The sequence below is a fragment of the Drosophila serrata genome, unplaced genomic scaffold, assembly GCF_035046125.1.
Source record: "Drosophila serrata isolate PLE 108 unplaced genomic scaffold, ASM3504612v1 contig_276, whole genome shotgun sequence".
NCBI lineage: Eukaryota > Metazoa > Arthropoda > Insecta > Diptera > Drosophilidae > Drosophila > Drosophila serrata.
This window is the reverse complement of record NW_028257174.1, coordinates 11,130,029-11,152,520: the sequence shown is the minus strand read 5'-3', so window position 1 is coordinate 11,152,520 and position 22,492 is coordinate 11,130,029. Positions and strand designations below refer to the sequence as shown.

The 22,492-nt window shown below is 34.6% G+C and overlaps 2 protein-coding genes across 6 annotated transcripts in view; one reads left to right on the top strand and one right to left on the bottom strand.

The window, feature by feature from the left end:
* The first annotated feature begins 2,166 nt into the window (after nucleotides 1–2,166).
* f (espin protein forked) overlaps nucleotides 2,167–22,492 on the top strand; it is an 83,406-nt gene continuing 63,080 nt past the window's right edge. For both annotated transcript variants that reach the window (XM_086836486.1, XM_086836489.1), the window contains exon 1: nucleotides 2,167–2,641. The gene's annotated coding sequence lies outside the window, so the exon portion shown is untranslated. The remainder of the gene's footprint in view (nucleotides 2,642–22,492) is intronic.
* On the bottom strand, nucleotides 9,631–20,788 carry LOC110181947 (dual specificity protein phosphatase 3). Of its 4 annotated transcripts, none has more exons than XM_020949883.2 (7): nucleotides 20,537–20,788; nucleotides 20,106–20,382; nucleotides 13,442–13,501; nucleotides 12,103–12,272; nucleotides 11,904–12,032; nucleotides 11,399–11,523; nucleotides 9,631–10,879 (listed from the first exon to the last, which is right to left on the bottom strand). In XM_020949883.2, exons 2-7 carry the CDS (start codon nucleotides 20,121–20,123, stop codon nucleotides 10,674–10,676), a joined length of 708 nt encoding a protein of 235 aa, XP_020805542.1. In that variant the 5' UTR covers nucleotides 20,124–20,382; nucleotides 20,537–20,788; the 3' UTR covers nucleotides 9,631–10,673. The 4 variants fall into 4 exon arrangements, with proteins under 4 accessions (XP_020805542.1, XP_020805543.1, XP_020805544.1 ...); XM_020949884.2 differs by having other exon boundaries at nucleotides 11,399–11,496; XM_020949885.2 differs by lacking the exon at nucleotides 13,442–13,501.

The following is a 22,492-nucleotide window of genomic DNA, read 5'->3' as shown; positions in this document are numbered from 1 at the left end:
ACGGATGTGAACGCGGAACACGCACTTGGCGTCGATTTGCTTAATTAGTAAGCTCATGAAAGCCTCCGGCTTCCACAGAAAAATATAAATACAAATGTTTATATTTATAAATATACAATATATATATACATTTCAAAGATCAGAAATAGTTTAGCAGAAATAATACAAAAAAAATATAAATTAATTCATCTATATATCAGATATTTATGATCCATTTTATATCCCTAAAAAAAGTTTATAGTTTGTATTGTTCTTTATTTTAGATTTTATTCAATACAAAATATAGTAAATATATTATTAAATTGCTCATTAAATGGCTTTCTTTGTCAATAAATGTATGTCAATAAATATATATTTTATTTTGTGGGTAAACCACAAATTGTTTTTTAAATAATTAAAAAAAATGTTGTATCAAATCAAATCAATATTAAAGCATAGCTAAATCTAAGTTCAGGCATTTTGTTTTCTCTGAAAATAAATAAATATTAATGAATATACATAAAGAAAATTATACATAAACAAATATAAATAATTTTAATAAAATGCAAATATGCAAAATGCAAAATAATGTACATAAGAATTTAACTAAATAATTTGGTAAATAATGTTTCCATTCAAATAATCCTATAACAATTAATTCTATTTATTTTGTTTAAAAAAATTTGATCACATTTAGTTAGCTTTTTTTCCTGCTAAACATTTACCACATTTGGAAACCTTTTAAAACAAAGGGTCTACCAGGTTCTGTGTGATTCCACTATAAAGTTTAAACTTTTAGATATCAATCTCGTTTGTTTTTTATTTCAGGTTCTCCCTTATTTTGGCCTTCTTACCTTCCGCCACACACACCATACACCTTCCTGCCGTTAGTTCATCAGTTCCTGTGTTTTTTACGGCCTCTTATCGCAGAGTTTCGCCGATCACTAACTTCCACTTTTTCTATTCACATTTTTTACACCGACAAAAGGTGCGTGTGAAGTTTTTAATTTTCAACATTAATTTAGAGACAAAATTCTTTGACTCTTCCCCAAGGCGACGAAGCGTGTCCAATTCGTGGTGCTTTTTATTTTTTTTTTTTTAGAGGGTAGAGTATATGGAGGAATCCCAAGTTAATGGGCAGAGTGCACAAAATCCACAAAATGTCAGTGCAGAAATCAACAGAGTGTCAGAAATAAGGTCGAAAAGTGGTCATAATGAGGTCTAATGGTAGCAGCTGTCTTGGCTTTAGATTCTGCCACTCCTGGCGGATCCTCCTGCCAGATCCTCCTCGATCTCCTCCTCTTTGGGTTCCCTGGCGTAGCCCCCATAAAGTTAGGTGTCAGCAGGCTGATCCTTCCCCCCAGCTGTGGGGCGTGGTCGCAATTTATTCGCTTTGTGTTGCTTTGCTTTCTTAGTTCTCAGGTAGAGAGCTCCACTTGGCTGTCTCAGGGATCCATGCCATGTGGCATCTACGTTGCTCCTTGTATGCCCCCTCCTTATATACCTGAATCTCTGGACTCCCTTTAACCTTGGGGGCACGTGGCTATCCATTGACTTGGAGGTCAATGACTGCCCAGGTTTCTTGTAGAATGTGTGTTTAAAAAATAAAATATTAATAATTTATATAAAGTAAATAATAAATAATAAACAAGCCACAAATATCAAAACTTTTTATTATAATTTTAGTCATTTGATTACATACTTATTATTTTTAGGCAATAATTTATTATACCGTGTGACTAAAATTATAATTAAAATGTATATTTGATATTGATATTTGTGGTTTTTAGTATAATATATTATTTATGTTACATTAATACATACATATATTATTTTATATTATATTATATCACATTTATTTATATATTCATATTTTATATTTTAATATTTATCATATATTTATTTATTATATTATATTATTTTAATATTTATTTATATTTTTATTTCACCCATTTAGGAAAATAAGCTACAAGCTAGCGCTTGACCAGAACATTCAAATTAGACAGCGTTTCCCTCCCAATTTAAAACTGAGAGTTACTTGGAAGTGGCCACCTGATATTTGACGATATTGCCGTACCCGCTCTTTCCGACAAGCCTAAAATTCACCAAAACATCGCCAAAATATCGCCTAAACATCGCCGCCTTCCAGTACCGCTTAGCATCCTCTGCCGGCGGCAATTGGAAATCAGTTACTCCCTCGCCATCGGGCGAAGCGGGAGGAAAAAAAACCAGCAGCAGAAAAATAAAACGAAAACGGCAACGGCGCCACGCAAGGAGATCGCTGAAAAAAGTGAAAACGAGGAAAACCAACGGCGGAAAAACTTTGGCAAGTACCAGAAGTGCGGAAAATTAGCGAGTCCCGGCCGTGAAAAGTGTTAGTGTGAGTGAAGTGAGGGGACAAAGACTGGGAGCACCCCCCAAAACATAAGCCAGGCCGCTGTCGTGTTTTTTGTAATTCCTAAACAATACATAGCCAAGATCAGTGCGCGTTACTTTAATGTTTTCTTGTACATATGTACAAGTGCAACAAATTGTAAAGGAAATGTATAAAACTGTGCGATAACTTTGAGAAAATTAGAAGGCATTTTTTCATGTGCATGTGTGTGTCCCGTGCACAAAGTCGCCGTTGCGGTCAAGCTGCAGCAACAACGGATGTAAAGGGGTGAGTGAGACAACTCTATATTCATTTTTCTGTTATCCTCGACTTTCTTTATATTCGCGCGAGTATTTTCGCTCTCACCGTTGGGATGAGTGTTGGCAGGTTACCCCCACCCGCATCAGCTAGATTCTATGCAAAAAAAGCTAAAATAGGCAAAATAAAAAAAGAATTGATGAAAAACAAGCTATAACCGAGAGCAGACGTGGTATAAATAATACCTATACATATCTTATATAATATACAATAGTATTTGCCAGATGAATATAAAATTAAAATATCTAGCTATAAGCTAGCTAAAATTTTCATGAGCTTTTCCATATTCAAGTATGTCACATATAGCTAAGCCGTGAACACTGGTTAGAATCTGTTAACATCGTTTTTCTTTACCTTCGCGTGCCAAATTTTCGCTCTCCTTCTCTTGTGCTTGAATATTTGATTTCGCCGACCAATTCGCCGTGGTGATCTGCGGCAACACCAATGTAAATGAGTAAGTGAAACGAAACTATTACTCTGACTTTGCACGGTTATTTTTCTTCTCTTATCCTTGCCGTTACTGTGCTTGCCCTCGCCGTAAAAAATGTGGAACCTAAGAGCGAGAGAGGCAGTTTGAGGAATTACGATCCCCTGTTGTGGTTCTTAACTTTGATATTTGGCAAAGCTGCAGGCTTTGTTTACCTTTTTTGTGCCCTTTGTAGTTTTACTCATGAGCTTGTTAGAAAGTGAAGGAGTCATTTTCGACCCTATAAATCATATATATTCTTGATCAGCATGAAAATCTGAGTCGATCTGGTCATGTCCAAAAGTAAAATATATATTTCAAAAATTTTCGAATTTTTACAAGGGGTTTCATCCTTAAAATGGTACCAAAATTTTGCGAAAATTTTAACACATTTTAAATTTCAAATTGAGTTTGCAGATTTATTAACCTAATAAAAACTGGCGTAGGACAGCTTCTCGATTGTAAATTAATGCATTTTTGACTGAGTTATGATGTTTTTTTTTTTGCTGGAAGGGTAGGGAAATTTCGGTTTCTCGAATTTAGTTTGTTTTCTTGTTTTTCTTGGGAATTTGTGAACTTGTAAATATTAAAAGAAAGCTCCACTCTTATTTTCTATTTAATTTGGATTGGATTTCTTTGGCGAGCCAAATTTAGCTTTCTTTTTATAAGACAGTTAAGTTTTTCTTAAGTTAGACTTAATTTTTTGTTGGTAAACCTTTTGCTAACCAAGTCGTTTCTCATGCTTCGCTCCTTTGTTGCTCTGCTCGCTGTCAAAGCAGCTCTCTTCCATTTTCCCCTTTGCCATCCTACACTTAGAAAAAAAAAACAATGTTGCTGTTGTTAAGGAAAATTTATAATAGTTATACTTCAAGTCTAAGTAAATAGGTGGATAAAAAAAACTGAAAATATCAAAACTGAATCGAAATATTATGCAGAAATATATATTAATTAAATCGATACATAAATCTAAATTCTGTTTAACACATTTTTCAAGTACAAACATATATTTCACAAAATATTTCATAACAAATTTATACAACTTCTCAACTTTAAAAAACCTCCAAAACTTTTATTGCTTTTGGTCTTTTGCCTAATCACTAATAAAGTCAATTAGCAATTGGATTTCTTTCAGTGCACATCTCAATAACCCCCATAAAGCCACCTCTCTCCCCTCCCCTCCTGCTGCCTTGTCTGGCACTTTGCTATCTGGCTGTAGATTTATTGTGTGAATTGGCATTGACAAAGTGCATTTGATTGGTTCTCTCGTTGGGATGCGGATGCGATGCGTTCGGGTTGCGTGTCCCCGTTTTTGCCCCTCCAATCCCGCCCCTGCCCCCAGCTACCCCCCTCTACTCAACCATACCGCTCGCCTGTCCTTTTTAATGTGTTTTGATAACAATTCCATTAAAAGTGAAGAAGTTTATAATAATAATTTCGAGTAGCCGAGAGGCTGGACGGGTCTGGGCCTGGCTCTGGGTCCATATAAACTGCTGCTTTTATTTCTTTTTCTCGATCAGATGCGTGCTGCAGCCGTAATACTGATATCCGACCATTTTAAATACCCTTTAAAAAAAAATTATTAAAAAAATTTGAGGAATTCTTTGAGTAAATAATGAAAAAGAATATAAATACTTGAACCCTTTAATATTACCTAATTCGAATCGAATACAAAGTAATACATTTGTAATTATTTATTTAAAATGATTCAAAAATCGGCTAATTTACTTTTAAATAAAAAGATTTATTAAGTTTATATACTGGAAAATATTCCCTTAGACTTTTTATTAAAATCAAAAATATTAATCTTGACACTAAAATTATCAAACGTAGGAATGCATCTTAAATTCCCATGTACAAAAATAATTTATCAGCCTAATTATTAAAATTAAAATTATTATTAAATTAAAATGAATTTTAAACATAGTTTCATATAAAAACATAAAAATATTACTCAATTTATCTCAGAGATAATAATTTAATTAAAGCACAATAATGATATTGTATTGTTTAATTTAAATTATTGCATTAACATTCCCATCACAGGGTATTACAAAGTCTGATCAATCTTATATAACATTAATTGTTGTTTTTATTATTATTATGTTTTTTTCTTTTTGTAATTGATTGTTGTCTGTCCATCACATCACACCGACCAGATACCAGATAGATGAGCATAGCATACATATATGTACTATATATGAGCTGCATATATCCATTAGCTTGTATATCTATGGATAAATGCGTGCTTTCGATACACTTATGTATAGGGAGGTGTTATCGGAACAGTGCTGCATATAAGTTAACCCACATGCAATGTGCTTTATTGCATTCAATTTGCTGTTGTTTGTCAATTAGTTGTTGTAGTTGTAGCATTTTGTTGTTTCCACACGTATTGCCATTGTTATTGGTGTTTGGTGTTGTTGTTGGTGTTGCTGTTGGTGTTGGTGTTGCTGTTGGTGTTGGTGTTGCCCTTGTTGGTGTTGAATTTGAAGCCAAACAGCCAAAGTTTTAATTGGCTGCATTATTTATTGTTTTTCACTCCGTCGAGCAGCCACAAATTTCCCCATCTCACCATTTCCATCTGGCATTTTCCTTTTGAACGAACGAACGAACCATTTTTGTTGTTTTGCCCAGCCAGAAACTGCATTTAATATTTGCTTAAGCTCTTCCAAATTACTGCGACTCCCAAAGCTCCTGAGCTCATTAATAATTCCGGATAAAAATAAAAATCCCTTTTACAAAATGCGTTGGAATTTCCATTTTTCCTTACTCCTTTATTATTTTGTGGGTCAATTTAATTAAATTCTCTCAATTAAACTTTTCTGACATGACTATGGTTGTGTGTATGTGAACATAAACCTATTAATAAAATATGTATATTGTACAATTAATATAAATTCAGTCACTAAAGAGACTGAAAATTATGGCTTGAGCAGGAAATTAAGCTTAAAAATTGAGTTTTTATTGCAAAAAGTATAAGTATTTGTTTATAAGTCTCTTTTATATAAATCTAAATCGATTTGACCGGTGATGCTGGAACTAATTTAATTATTATTAAATATTTAACTGATATTCAGAAATATGTTAAATATGCCACTTTTGGATGATTTCTTTTATGTTGTTACAAAGAAACTTTACTTATTTATATTGGTAAATCCTTATGTATGAAGATTTCGTTGAGAATTGCAGGTGAATAAACAAGGCCATAGCAAGGTAATTCCTTGATTCACTATCTTCATATATATTCTTCTGATTCGCCAGGACACAGCTGCTCAACTATTTGTAGAGCTTAAAAATGGTGTTTCTAGGGGGAACCAGGAGCAGCTACACGGCAAGAAAAAGGCACTTTGAAATCAATAAATTCAAAAATAAAAAAACAAGTAATTAAATAAAATGTTAAAGATATTTTCCAATAATATCGGTATTTATAAAGGTTTAATATCAAAGCTCTAAATATCGAATAAATATTTAGGGTGATATTTTGGACATTTCTTTTCTGATACCTTCCAATTTTTGTTGTAGTGCATGCATGTACAAAAGGGTTGCTACCCTTACCATCATGCGAGTAGTGTGTACTTATAATTATTTAACTCTTTTGCATGTTATCCGCCTCACACGAAGGAGCTAGCATATCGCCCAGATGAAGATTAATTACGGGAGACGAAATTCGAAACATTTTTCATGCTTAATCTTATGGCGCGCAATTCCAGGGCAACTTTTGTAGAGAATTGGGATGGTAAGGGTGTTGTTTGTGCCGGCACGTGGGACAAAACTAACTTATTAATTATAATAATTGTTTTATATGTCTGTGTGCATAGGGTCCTCATCTATTTACCCCCACCAATCGACGCACATGTGTCGCCGGGGCAGCTGCGGGTTCCCGGGTCTTAAGTGTTTGCTTTGAAAAATGATATTTAGCAGCTTACAAAAGTCGAGACTCTGAGGTCTGGGAAACTATGACAGAAAACTATAAAGTTTAACCTTACCAATCCCTGGTTGGATTTTAAAGAAAGCCGCTGGGCATGCAAGTCTTCATTTGCCTTTTGATCAGATGGAAAGTGAAAGAAAGAATTACAAGATATTGGAATAGCCAGCAATTTAAGAATACTATTACAATTGGTTTATAAAAAAATTGTTTGTGAATTCTTATATATATTTACTATTTTTCAATACGATTTACTGTTTAGAATACAATATTAAACCTTAGCTGAGCATATACCAATTTATACACATATTCCTTTAGGTAAAACCAAGTTCCTTGGGGATAGTTTCTTCTGTGAAAGACTCTTAATTTTCTTACCACTTATAACACATTAGAAAATATTACAATACACGGAATATACCAAATATTCAGGGATATAACATCCACTTTAACCTCTTCCAGCATCGTTCGATGTTAGTTACCTTGAACACAGCTTGGTGTGGTTATATTTGTTGTCCAACGACTCTTAACAACTGCTACCTGTTTAGGGTTCTAGTGGAATTCCATTTTCAGGGATCACTTAAGTGGCACCCGCTGATCCCGGGCCCCGCCATGAACCCCGTGAACCCAAGCGGAGACATTAATTTTATTGTTTTGACTGTGCGCACGATCGAAATCTTGACTTTGTTTCTCGGGTACGGTTTTTGGCGGTTCCCTCTGTTTTGGGTCCAGTTCACAGCAGTTATTGATAGTTTAAAATTAGGGTCAACTATGCGGTTAGCCCCAGTTTTTCAGTTCTTTAGTTCTCTAGTCTTCCAGGTAGCCAATATAATCTGTTTTAATTACGCACAGAGGTGAGTCCGAGCAGCCCGCAGCAGCGATAAGAAGATGCCTCTGCAGGTGTTTCCAAGCAGTTAGCAGGCGCATCTAATGTCCCGGAGACCCCACAAAAGGGGTCCCGGTGTCATGGTTTGGGAAGGGGTTAATCCCAAAGGGTGGGAACTGGCCACTGGAAGCTGAAATTGAAATCGAATTCAATTTTCTTCACACTTTAGCGGGACTTTAAAGAGATTCAAAAGTGATTGAGCAGCAGAAACAAATGCTCATACAAAAAATCTTATAAGAAAGCCTTAAAACCGGATTGGAGCCTCTGGGAATCTATTTCATCTATTTATTTATAAATTTATGATGTTACACAATATTGTAGATAAATATAATAGGCTATATATTAAATTTGATGAAAATTTGTTCAAAACTGCAAAAGTTATGTTTTGTCTTAAAATTTTCCGATTGTTCCTATGGCAGCTATATACATATATGAATATATATAGTCCACCGCTTCGCCATGCTCCGAATTATATACTAGTAAAATTATATAGAAGAATAACTCCATAGTTTAGTTCCATTAGCTTGCCCTTAAAACAAAACAAGTCTCGCACATCTGTGCATATGATTCCCAACTAGTTCTAACATCCCCGAAACGAAGTGACTTCTACCAGCCAAGTCTCAGATATGTGTTGTGTTACAAAAGTTGCAAGTCATTGTTTATTAGTGTTCAAAGTTAGTAACTGATCATACATACTTACTGGTCATTGATACTTACTGACCATATTTATTTACTGTTCAGAGATACTTAATGTTCAAAGTTACTTACTAGTCATAGATACTTGCTGTTCAGAGTTACTAACTAGTCATAGATACTTGTTGTTCATAGATACTTACTGCTTATAGATACTTACAGTTCAGAGATACTTACTGCTCAGAGTTACTTAGTTACTTACTTACTGCTCAGAGTTACTTAGTTACTTACTTAGTTCCAAAACAAATCTCGCACATCTGTGCATATAATTCCCAACTAGTTCTAACATCCCCGGAACGAAGTGACTTCTGCCGGCCAAGTCTCAGAAATGTGTTGTGTTACAAAAGTTGCAAGTCATTGTTTATAAGTGTTCAAAGTTAGTATTCAAAGTTAATACATACTTACTGGTTATAGATACTTAGTGACCATAGTTACTTACCGGTCATAGATACTTACTCTTCAGAGTTACTTTCTGTTGAAAGATACATACTGATCCTCTATATTTAACAACCGTTTCCCAGGCAGTTATATTATATATACTATATAATTTTTATAAAACTGAAAACAAAATTCTATAATAATAAAAGATAGCTTTAAATCAAATTAGATAAAATATGTTAAAAACTGTTATAATTTTTGATGATGCTGATCAAGAATATATCTACTTTATATGATCGGAGATGACTCCTTCACTGCGTTGCAAAGTTCTGACTGATATTATAATACCCAGCAAGGGTATAAAAATGTTTTAACGAATATCTAAGCTACTTACAAACTTCAATTTAACATGAATAGAGAAAAAATAACTATCTGAGTTGGAAAATACAGCTAGAAACATGATGCCAAAACATGAATGCTGCAGAGGTTTTGTTTAGACACATGTTTATAGACCAACTATCTAGATCTACTAGCCTCATGAGTCTCAAATATATTTGCACCCAAAAATACACAAAAATAGGAAAATGACAGAAATATTAAACATTTTAGTCTTGTTTTGTTTTATATATTTGTTTTTTTTTTTTTTGTTTATTATTAATCACTTCTTAGGCAAAGTTTTTTTTTAGTTTCAAGTTGCTTGTTTTGATCATTTGATTTTTGGTTTTAGTTATTTGTTCTTTTCGATTTTTGTCGATACTCATCGGCTCTTGCACTTCATACATGTTCTAGAAAATATGAATTTGGTTTTATTACATTGCTCACACTTGGTGTATGTATATATATATATTGTGTATATATATAGTCGTATATATATGGTATAGGTGTATATAACGCATGCTTTTGTATATCCGTTACACAGTTATATATCAGTATATATATATATATATGCATCTGGTTTCGTTTCGTTTTGTTTCTCTATACATTGTTCATGATCTAGTTTCAGCTCTTCTTATAGAATATATCTATATATAGTATATCCTGGGGTTGGGTTTTAGGGATGGGGATGGGGATTGGGGATTAGGATTGGAACAGAACTCGAACCGAGATGAGCCTTACAAAAAAATACGGAATACATGTATATAAATCTGTATGTCTAGGTATATAGGCAAGGTATATATGGTATATATATAGGTCCGATACACATCGATTTTTGATCGCCGATTATTGCTTCGATCGTGGCTCTAACAATCTAGGTCTCTAAGTGTGTGTGTGTGTGTTGGGTTTTTTTTTGCGTGAGTGAGAGTCTGAGTGTGATAACTTGATTCCCTGTCGATATATGTATGTATATATATTGTGTGAGTTCTACACATATGGGTATATATGCAGCGATTATACAGTTACACAGTTTTTTTTTGTTGGGGATGAACAGGTTATATATCAGAAGACCAAGTTACCATTATAAGTCGTTAGCTTTTTAGGCTTCAATTTCTTTTGTTTTTGTTTAGAACAACGATTTCAATTTCAATTTTCAATTTTCAATTTTCATATTCATTTCATAATAATTTTCTTATTTTTGGTTAGTTTTCTGGGATCTCCTCCCGCCTTCTTTGGTTGTTTTTATTTTTTCTTGCTCCCATCACATCCCGAGATCCCTCTCCTAATAGGGATATAGATTCTTGCGCTTGAGCTCCATATCCAAGTCGGCCAATTGCTGCAGGAATCCATCATTTGGCCGAATATCGCGCCTCATTCGCACCGTGCGTATCGCATCCACGGCGGACATCTTCCTGCAGATCATCAGGTAGGCCAGGACACAGGTGGCCGAACGGGACATGCCCACCAGGCAGTGCACCAGGATTTTGCCTATGGTAAAAAAAGGGGAAGGATAAGTCAAAATGTTGGGAAATATTGAGATGACCTTATAAGAGGGGAGGTAAATGATCCTTAGTAAGCTTTAAGGGTGAATATCGGAATATATTGGGGTTGTATACCGAGGGAAAAAATGTAATATACTTTCGACAAAAATATTGGGCTAAAAGAAGTATTGAAAATATATTTCATTTTGTAGTAGTGATACTTAGTGTTACATTATATCAACTAGAATATTGATTAACCAAACATTTATCGCAACGTTAAAATATATATTTATACATCAAATAGAATATCGATTTATTGAACATTTATCGCAACGTAAAATAATCGATTTTTATATCGCAACGTTAGAAGTTAAATTGTTTATGACTTTATGTATCAATCTCGGCCTTAAATATCCATCTAGTATTGTTATATAGAAATGTATAGATATTTTTTTTTTATCATTCCTGCTGCTTACTGAAGGACTCATTACCATGTAAAGATACCTAAACTTCCTTTCAAACTTACCGCCGCTGCTGATGGCACTGTCAATGAACTTGGAAGCCACATAGAAATAACGCGAGATGTCTGTCGTGGGGGCATCGATCATGGGGAAGCCCATATACCTAAAAACACAGTCCTTATGGTTGCGTCTATTTCGCACACAGCAAAGAAAAATACACACGCACACACACGACACACAACAAACAGCAACAACAACAAAGGTTGAGCCAAACAATTTTTGTGGGGTGACAATATGATATAAACATGGCATGATTTTTGAGTGTGTGGAAAAAACGTTTAAAAAAAGAAGAGGAAGATAAAAAGGAAAAAGTTTGTTTTGTTTTTGTTCAAAGAAATTTTGGAAAAAGGTGCAATATGGAATAAAAATAAATATATAAATAATAAGAAAAAAGTCAATAATGCGATTCAAAACAAAATATGAACAAATTTTGAACGAAATTCCTTTCGATTGTTCATGTTGTTGCCTTTTGTCGTTGTTTATTTCGATTCCGAGTTCCTATATACTTACCTAATGCTGGGCATATCCCGGTAGTAACTGTGTCCGGTGTCCACCTGACCATATCGACATCCTTCGGCCGCATTCAGGACATGCGTGATGCCCATCATTCTCAAGTACGTTTTGTTTTTAGCCGCCGCCCTAAAGGATTTATTAATAAATATTTATATAGTATTGATTTAATCAATAACTGATTGAGCTAAAGACTCACGCATCGCCAATGTAGATGCCCGGATAGACCTCATCACAGTCAACATCATGGATGGCACACTCGGCCCTCCTGAGTCCTGGCAGAGCCCGGCTAGGGGCCATTGAATAGTGCAGGACACGCTGCAGCTGGCGGCCTGTGGTCTGTTCGGAGGTCTCCAAGCGGCTGGGTGACTGCACAGAGAGAAAAAATGGGAAAATGTCAATTATATTGATAGGAAAATAGTTTATGATCTCCCAATTATTATCCCAATATAACAGCAAACAACATTTCATCATGCTTCACATTTAAGACAACACTTGGCTTTGTTTTAGTAAAAGCAGCAGATGATTAACACCCTTATAATACTTTTATCTATTATTCATATTCAATAATAATATCTTTATACTCTTCATAAAGAAGTATAATAGTTCACACCCTTTCCATTTATTTAAAGCAACTTTAACACACTCGCATTAACATAAAACCCTGAACTATCTTATAGTTCGCCCAGTAGACTCCTTCTGGTAATTAGATTTTGGTAAATATTTTGGCAGGCTTGTAAGGATTCCCCCAGCTGATATAATTGCCCCACCATGACATCACAAAGCCAGCGTCAATTGCCAAAAAAATAGAAGAAAAACCAAGTCAAAAATCAGGGAAGGAGGCAAAGATTTATGGCAAAGGCGAAGGTTGCAATTTGGTTACAAAGGATGACAAATCAGACGGTCGGGGTCGCGCTCTGTATAGAGAGTTTTTCAGGGACAGAAAGTGAAAACTTTTATTCTGCAGTTTTATTTTGATTTATATATATATATATTTACCCCACAACCCCCCTCGTATTGGCTGTCTGAATTGTCATAATACAAAATCGTCAAAGGGGCAGGGGGTTAGGTGTTTACGTTTCAGCAAACTTTTGCTTTTTGTCGCGGCATGCGACCCTGAAAATGAAAATGAGCAAGACAGAGATCACAAATACAAGATATATATATTTAAGTATATATATGTTATCTATATGAAGCATCTGTCGTCGGCAAAGTTCTTTAACATTTCGCTGTTGATCTATTGTGACTGATCATGTAGATCTTAGCAAATACATTTTTATATATAGCCCAAGGTGTGTGTGGGTTAATTGTTCTAAAACTGTTCGCGATGAGAAGCGCACAAAATGTGGAGATTATTTTTAGCATTATTTTCGCAATGGCCCATATATATATCGGTACGGGAAGAGATATATATACACAATTTGAGTTAGCTTTCAACTTTGGTTAATTTCGAAATTCAAACTCGAACTCGGGTTATCTTTTACATACAAAATCGACAAACGACATTTATAGGATCTTCGTGCAAGGCAGGGACAAACCTGATAATAGTGCGGACTATATCTATCCCCGATGCTGCTGCTGTATCTGTCGGTGAGTAGCTGGAAAATTGGGTTTCAAATATAAAATTAAAATGAATTAAAATATAATTAACCGATTTGTGACGTTTTAAGGCGATTAAAATTAATTAAAAGTGGTTTAAAAGGTTTTTAATAATAAACTAAATATTTATGAGCTATTTTTATGAGCTAAAACAATCCCATAACTGAATTTTAAGACTAATATTAAAGTTTAAACGTTAGCAAAGTTTGCTTGACTAGTTTTCTGTGAAAGATGTTGGTTTGTTATCGATTAATTAAGTTAGTTAGGTATATAAAACAATGCACATATTTATATAAAACAAAAATAAATAGGTAGCATTTTAAATATTTGTATTACATATTCCATAATCCCCCAAATTGCAACATCTATTACTGTAATAAATGCTTCAAATACTCTAACAATCGAAGCACTTTCTATCACATCATCATCTTCAATGTAATATAATACGGAAAATATCAGCATAGAAAAAAAGAAACTAAATATAACCCCCCTTAACTTGGCCCGCTATCAGGTGAAAACGGAAATAGAGAGACACAGAGACACATTGAGGAGCTTTTTCTTTTTGATTTGGTTTTTTTTTTTTTTGTTGCTCAGGTGAGTCCGAACCCGTGGAGACGTCGTCGTCTTCGCCGCCTTGACCTTGCCGCCCCTTGCCAAGAAAATTACGCTGTCACCCGCCCACGCTAACACCACCACCACCACCCCCCACAACTCCCCACAAACGACTGATTTGCATCTAAAAATAAATACTATAGCTATAGGAGGAGAAATCACCGAACAAAATGAGCAAAATGTTTTAGAGAAAAAAATGTATTGAAACAAGTTGAACCCGAACCCAGGTTGGGCTCTGACTCATCCCATGACGCCCCCCGGCGAAGTGCCCCCTCATTTGTGAGGCCCGCATGACAAGACAATTAGCTGGACACGACAAATCCGACAAAAAAAGGGGATATATATATATATACAAAATACCAAATTCGAAAAACAAAACACGGCAAAGTGCAGTGGGAAAATGGAAATGAAATCGAAGAGCGAAAAGCGAAGGGAAAACAATGGCATGATTGAATGTTGAATCGGTGGTGTCTGACGTCTAATCGCCAGCATATATGTATGTACATATATATGTATATATAGCCAGAATCGGAAAGTTGTGGCATCTGCAAAGGGGCACTGAACAAAATGTTGTATTCCTATATTATATTATAGATTTTTGATAGATTTTTCAGCGATATTTAAAACAAAAGTCAATTTAGAAAATTTAATGGTGCGATATATGTAGAATAAATGAATATTTTCCTTTGATATATCCGATAAATAACATTAAATATCATATATGATAAGAAGTTAGATATTTTTTTAGATAAAATACATCAAAATAACAAAAGGATAACGGACAGACGGACAAACGGACACAGAAAACTTACAAATGAAGAATTTAAACACTTTATGGGAAATGAGATGCTTCTGTTTACCTTTTACCCTCTGAATCGATAAAAATATAATTTTTTAGCACAACAATAAATTAATTAAGTACTTGCTCCTCAAAACCAACTCCCTGTTTTCTTCAAGTGTACCATCACTATCACACAAATGGCTTAGCTAAGCGTTTCGTGTGAGTAAAGCTATTGGCAGCTCTGAAAGCATTTGTATTTGATCATATAGCAGATTTAAAATGCGAGTCGACAGCCCAAAAATACCTGAGAGGTGAGGCACCACAGACGTGGAAAACTTTAGAGAGGGAAAATTGGGGTAACAAGTTGCCTTTTACAGCATTTATAAAGCTTTAATTTGGATACAAAATATCATATTATATGAGTATTTTCTATACTTTTCATAAATTAAAAATTATGACTATCTAAGGTATATATAATAATTTCCTGATATAACTAAAACCTTTGTAAACCCTGACAAGTTTCAACTAAGCCCAGGAAACACCATTGAGTAATGGTAAATGGTCAGCTCACAAAGGTCTCTAACCACACAATTTCCCCTCACGGACTGCCGCCCCCCTGAACCAACGTCCTTTCTTCGTTTGCCTTAGTTTTAGTTTATTTAGTTGATTGCATTGTCTAGCCGCTGCCTAGTGTCCTTTTCCCTCCTGACACAGTTTCTCCTCTCGTATGGTATTTTTCTTTTATTTTTTTTTGTTTTGTTTTGTCCTTTTTGTTTGCATTTAGTTTGCTGCACTTCCTGCAGATAAAGGAAAACAAAACCAGAGAACTGTGTCAGAGCAGAGGTCAAGCCCGCCGCCGGAGGTGCCAAAGGACATCAATCGGCAACGGAAGGGGATTATGACATCATTAAATGGCCAGAGAACTAGTTGATATGGCTTTATATTAATTTTTTTTAAAAGGAAAATATACAAAAACCAGTAACGAAATTATGTTAGGGAAGTCGTAGGTTATATACCTCTGCAGTCTGCAATTGAATTATAGGATCAAATTGGAAATCTATTCAACGAAGCTTAAAATATTTGCATTTCTTTAGATTGATATATTTATATGAAAAATTTTCCAAAAAGTCAAAGTTTAAAAATCGCATAACTAAACCAAAAATCCATTAATTTACATTCGGAAAGCTGTTCAATGTTAGTTTTTATAAGGTTAATAAATCTGCATACTCAAAATCAAGTATAAAAAAATTTAAATTTTTGTTGATTTTTTTGGAGAATTTTAATGATAAAACCCTTTAAAAAATTGAACAAAATTTTAAAATTTTATTTTTCCCCGGAGATCGCTAGATCGATTCGGCTGTTGATGCTGCTCAAGAATATATATGATTTATAGGGTCGAAAATGATTCCTTTATTGAATTTTAAGCTTCTGACTAAAATTATTATACCATGAAATGTTAAAAAAAAAATTTTATTGCTTGTTATATGCGAACTTGCTCTCATTCTCTAACAATTTGTATCTATATGTATTTATTAAATCTTTTTGTAATACATTCAAGGCATTTACTGGCTCGGCCTTGAGCACGAAAATTTTCCCCAAAAATAGATATACTTTAGATATACATTTATTCCCAAAAACATTATTCAAGTGTGAAAATTCTCAGCTGAAAATGTTCATAAAAACATTAAGAGCAAAGCAGCAGCAGCAACAATTAATATGCGAGCTTTGAGAAATTTACAAGTATTTTGGCATTGATAAATCTATACGTATTTGGCATACATATTCATATGTATAAATCTGCAGATATATATCTACATATATCGGCAGACATGTGCCTGTGCCTGGTATAATCTGCATAGCATTTTTTTGGGCACTCGACAAATGCAAATCGCATTGACATGCAAGTATAGTAAGTTTTCTGTTTTCTTTTTTTTTATTATTGATTAAACAGTCAACGAACCAACAGAAATTCTTCCGCCAGTCCGCCCTAAAAATGTAAACAAAATTTCCCAGATAATTATGAAAAAAACACAAAATAAAAAACAAGCCAGAGGGAAGAGGAAAACTGAAAGAGACATTCCTCAGCAAGAAAAACTTTGGCAGCCAGCAAAGTCAACAAAACGAGAGGAAAACAATTTCAATTATTGCAAAACTAAATTTCAATTAAATGCGCAATTCAGTTGATGCTTAAATATGCCTTTTAAGGCGGGACACGTTTATGGGATTGTACTATATACATATATATATTGTACTATATATTTATCTCATTTAAAGTCAAAACAGAATGCAAATTGCTGAGAAAACAGGCATTGCCTAAGGGAATTCCTTACCTAAGGTAAAATGGAACTATTTTTAATCGAAAATGTTGCCAAATGATATATATACTAAATACAAAATAACATACAAATAATATATATGGATAGATAGAGTTCATGTATTATTTTGTATCATTTTTAGTTTCTCAATTGGTTTTACTTGTTAATTAACTTTTATTTAACACATTATTTTCCTGAAAACCTCACTGTTTTTCACAATTATCTACGAGTGATCTCAAGGCCAGAAGTGATCGTCGTATGACCTTGAGCTTGGGAACAAAGCTTCCCCCCATTTTGGCCAAACAGCAAATTGGGTGGGTTTCCAGTTCGCGCCAAATGGGGAAACGCTTTCAAGTAGCCGCCTTTGGCTTCTGCCACAGCTTCAGCTTAATCACTCAGAGAAAATTGTGGTAATTAAAAAAAAATTATATATATATAGATTAGATATATAATTAAATAAAAATTATTAAATACCAAGAAGAGCTAGGCGAACAAAGAATATTGGCTTCTTCAGGACTTTATTTTCCAAAGTTTTTAACAAATTTGTACAAAATTTAGTTAGAACTTTAAGCGGATGCTTAAAGTGTTCTGTTAACATTTTGTTCATATCCTTTAAAGCCCAGATTTTTTCTCTGAGTGCAGTTTAAAGCGTTTGCCTTTCGCTTTCTGCTCAATCAGGCGCAACAGCTGCGATGCGGCACGCCCACAATCCACACAAAGCAGCTTTATATAGTATATAGTGTTTACCTACGATACTACTACTTCTACTACTATATAAATATATATTTATATACTATATATTTATATATAGACAGTGCTCTATCGATTGTTCAATTAGCGCTCTCGATGGGCTCGACACTGAGCCCACAGAAATAGGAATACGCTGATGACATTGACATTTTAGCTAAGCTCTGCCTTTACATATATAAAAAGAAATATATATATACATACAGCTAATGGGAATTTAAAAGCACTTAACAATGGACATTACACGGAAGCCGAGCAATTAATTTGATGCAACTTAATTCGCTTCACTGGATCTCGATTTTAATTTTGCTTAGCTGCTGGATATTTCGTTTTATAATTAAGTTAATTGGCCCATGCGGCGTATGAGTAATCAGACTTAGTTAGCCCACAAAAGCCAAAAGCCTATTACCATTTATCCGCCCCTTTTTTTTTTGGGTCAATCAAAACCATTGCAGTGTCACTAATTTGTTTAGCCTAATGCCATCAGGGGAAATGAGTAAGGGAGGTACTATTTGTTTAATTAAAATTAAATAGGAAATTAAAATAAAAAGGATCACCTTTTGGGGGGTTTTTGGGAAATTTAAAATAATAAAATGTATTTTAATCAAATTAGGAAAATAATAATGACAATTTATATTAAAAATAATAAAATGTTGCAGAGTTTACGCCTAAAATTCCCAAGTATTAATTCGGCAACAAACTGATTTATAACAAAGTTAAAATATTAACCAAATATTAGCAAAATATCCGCTTTGATGAAGTTTAAATATATTTATTTTTGGTTAAAGGCTAAACCTCTACGGATATTTTATTTTTGGAATATAGGCAGCATCAATTTAGGGCAGAACATTGTTCCCTTGAAGCGTTTTTGTTTCCAAGGACAACTGGAAAAAAGGTGACCCAAAAAATTAGGCGCCAAAACCAAGCTAATGCTAGGAAAATCGCCCGATAAATGCCACAGACAGGTGGCTTGAAGGGTGGCTTTGAGGCTGGTGCCACGCCTTGAAAAGGCACTTGAACTTTGCATTTGCATTTAGAGGCCTTCAGCTGGGCGCAGTGTGTGTGTGTGTGTGTGTGTGTGCCAAGGCCTCTCTGTCCCACACAAAAAATAGAACAAATTCTATATTTTCTTAGCCAGGTTTTTGCTTTTTTTTTGTCGTTGTTGTTGTCGTTGCTTTTTGTGGTTTATAGGTGAAGTGGTGGGTGGTTGGGTGGCTTGACAAGGGGCTGGGGGGTGGCCAAATTGGGTCAGCGGAGCAGGAAGAACCATGTGGAGCCATGGAGAGGCCAGTCAAGGTCATCACTGTTCGCCATCAGGCATCAGCTGGTTTTGACAGATGCCCGAGATAGCGTCAAAAAGTCTGCCACGCGACACTTGAAAACCCAACCATGTGCCACGCCCCCCGACCAGAAGCTGGGCGCCCTCAACCCCTACACACTACACACACACTGGAGAAAACAAAAATGTAGTTTTTGTATAACAAAATATAAATATCATCAACTTGTTTTCCAGTTTCAACATTTCTTGGTTGGTTTTTAAATTGTAAACGTAGAGAATATAGTTTCATGTTTAATAATTCATTAATTAATTAAATATTCAGGAAAAATTGATTATTGTTTATCATACTAAATCCATCATAGTTTTATTTACTTTACAAAAATCAGAAGGTCTTAGAGGAAAAATCTAAATATATTAAACTTGGAAAACCGAACGTGATGTTTTCCTCTCAAAACCTAAGATTTATTCCAAAAACGGGAAATGAGGAGCGTGACTTTTCATAAGTAATATATTTTCTATGCAACAATTTAATGGGTTTTCTGGAAAGTATATGTCAACAAATTAATATGAATTTCCAAGAGTTTTATCTTTCTTTAATTCAAAGAATAAATAAGTGCACATTAAGCCTTCTAATATTTTGTTTGAATTCTTGAATTTTACAGTGAACAAATATTATGAATAACATCCTTGAGTTACTTTTATATTATATTAAATTCATATTAATCAAAGAATTTAATAATTATATGAATTTAAAGACAATTCTCGCCGTGTCCTTTAAGCACTTTATGACTATTCCTGTTTTGCTTAGCCTACTTTTTCCCCCCGATTTTGCCCCGAATCCCTTTGTTGTCCTTTGACTTTCCACTTACCGCATATCTCCATGACATCTTTGTTGCGTGTGTTGGTGTTTGTTGTGTTTTGGTTTGTGTGTGGATCCTGCTCCTGCTCTCCCACTCTCTCTCTCTCTCTCTTTCGCTCACACACACTCACTCTCCTGGCGCTCTCTCTCCTGTCGCTTTCCTGTTTCAGGGATTTCGGGATAGTTTTCTGAAGGGATGACTGGACTGATGGACTGATGGATGGGGATCACACGTTCTCAGAGGGGGGGCTGGCGCTTCCGTTTTATCCTTTTGGCCGTTTCCTTGACTTTGGTAAATAGTTACAAGTATTAAGATAAAAAGGCAAACAAACAAACTGTATAGAGAGGGGGCAAGAGGCTGCACACTTGCACACGCAAAAACATACACAGTCACAGCAAAAAAAATAAGAAGGTATTAATTAAAAAAAGGCTCCTAACTACCTTTTGATATCCTTTTAGTTCTTTTTTTGTTTTATGTTTAATTATTTCTCGATTTATTGGTTGTTTCTTTTTTGTTGAACGTTCACCTCTCTCTCTTTCTGTTAACAATGTCTATTTCGAATCTATTTATTTATCTCAATTTAAACAATTTATTTGCTGTTTTCTTAGCGTTCTGGCGACGGGCACTTTTTTGCGACTGATTCGCGATGCCGCTTTGGGGTTGTTTTCTAGGCGCACAAGGCGAAAGCTCTCTCGCCCCCGAAAAGAGGGCCCAGTGACGTAGGCGCCACCACAAAGCTTAACGCTCTTTGGAGCCCGAGCTTTGTGCCACTCTCTGCACGTGGCGGCCATGCTAGGTGCACTGAAAACAAACTAGTTGGATAGTCCAAAAATAAAAAAAAGATTAGGCAATTATCGGTATCAAAAATTGGCAAAAAATGTTGAGTACACTATAATATTGAAAATATTGTAAAATTTGATATTTTGTTATTTTGATGGTCGAAAAATATCACATTAAATGGTAATAATAAATTCGAAATATATAGCTTCAACGTTATTTTGATTTATTTGTGTATTCATTCGATTATTTTATGCTAATATGTTTATGTATCGCACATATACATATTATATATAATATATCATAAAAATATCGATTAATAATGATTATCATCTTAATATTCCCAGTGTATTTGGTGTGTGTGCCCAGTGTGTGGGTTGCCGACACCCACTTACGCATATGTAAATATTTTCGTAGTTACTCTGGCTATTTACGATTAATTCATTTACATATCCCCAACATTTCAGTCAGTGAGAACAGACAGAGAGAGAGAGAGAGAGAGAGAGGGAGAGGGGAATAGAGAGTGAGAGGGACAGGGAGAGCAATGTGGCCAAAAGAGGGGGAGAGGGAATTAGCCCTGGCGGAGGCCAAAGCTTAACGTTAAAAAGTTATCGGCCAAGTTCAAATGCCCTCGCCCACCTGAAATGGGCGGGGGAGACACTTGGAGCTTTACAATAACAGTTCTGGTTTAGGTTTCATATCGTTAAATATCGATATTTATCGGTTACCAAGGTGTATTAAAAGGTTTCTTCTTAGCTTAGTGAATTAGAAACTATCAATTAAGAAACTGTTAAAAATTCCAAATTGTATAGATATTTATCGATAGGCTTGTACAAAATTATTCAGAAATTTAATTTAAATAAATACCAGCTAAACAATGAATAAAAATGAATAATTAATACCTTTTTTCTCGAATATCAATGCCAAATTTTCCCTCGTTTATCCATTATCATTAAGCTTTATGACAAATTCTAATTTCCAGCAACCAAAGATGGTGCATACAATCTTCCTAATATTTATTTATTCGACTGATGTTATTTAAATTAAAATATGGCCAACAAAATGCAATACAAAATTATAAATGCGATTAAATAAGTAAATACCTTTGCCATTAAAAGCATCAATCATTCATGATTCATGGCATCAAAGCAATTTGCTCAGAGAAAATTCAATAGAAGCTTTTCCGTCATTATTTCGCACTCAATTCCTCTCCCTCCCGTTTTCAATATCTATTATATGACTATGGGATGCGAAAATAGAATGAAAAATATATTTTTCAAAAGAGAGATTAGAGAGCTTATGAATCTCATTCGTGCAATTGTCGGGCGATGACAATATGTGACTCATGATCGGCACCTTTGAATACCTATTCGGGCGTGTAGCTTGTATTTGAAATTGTTTTTAAATCGTAGAGTTAAAGTATGTTTGGAATAGTTAATGAAAGTGATTGCAGACAATAAAAAACACAGAGAGAGATAGAGAGCGAGTGGGAAAGCCATGAAGTCATGAAGAAGGCAATCACTGGAGAACATTTTTTATTGAAGACTTCATTTTACGAGTAACTCCCCAAGTGACAATTGATTTGTGCATCCGCTTTTGGCTCGGTATGGTAGCAATCA

What these genes read in the sequence shown, in the direction of transcription:
- LOC110181947 (XM_020949883.2), bottom strand. An exon ending in ATAGTCCGCACTATTATCAG is followed by an intron (nt 12,273 to 13,441) that starts GTTTGTCCCTGC and finishes CTCTCTGTGCAG; the next exon opens with TCACCCAGCCGCTTGGAGAC. An exon ending in CGGGATATGCCCAGCATTAG is followed by an intron (nt 11,524 to 11,903) that starts GTAAGTATATAG and finishes TGTGCGAAATAG; the next exon opens with ACGCAACCATAAGGACTGTG.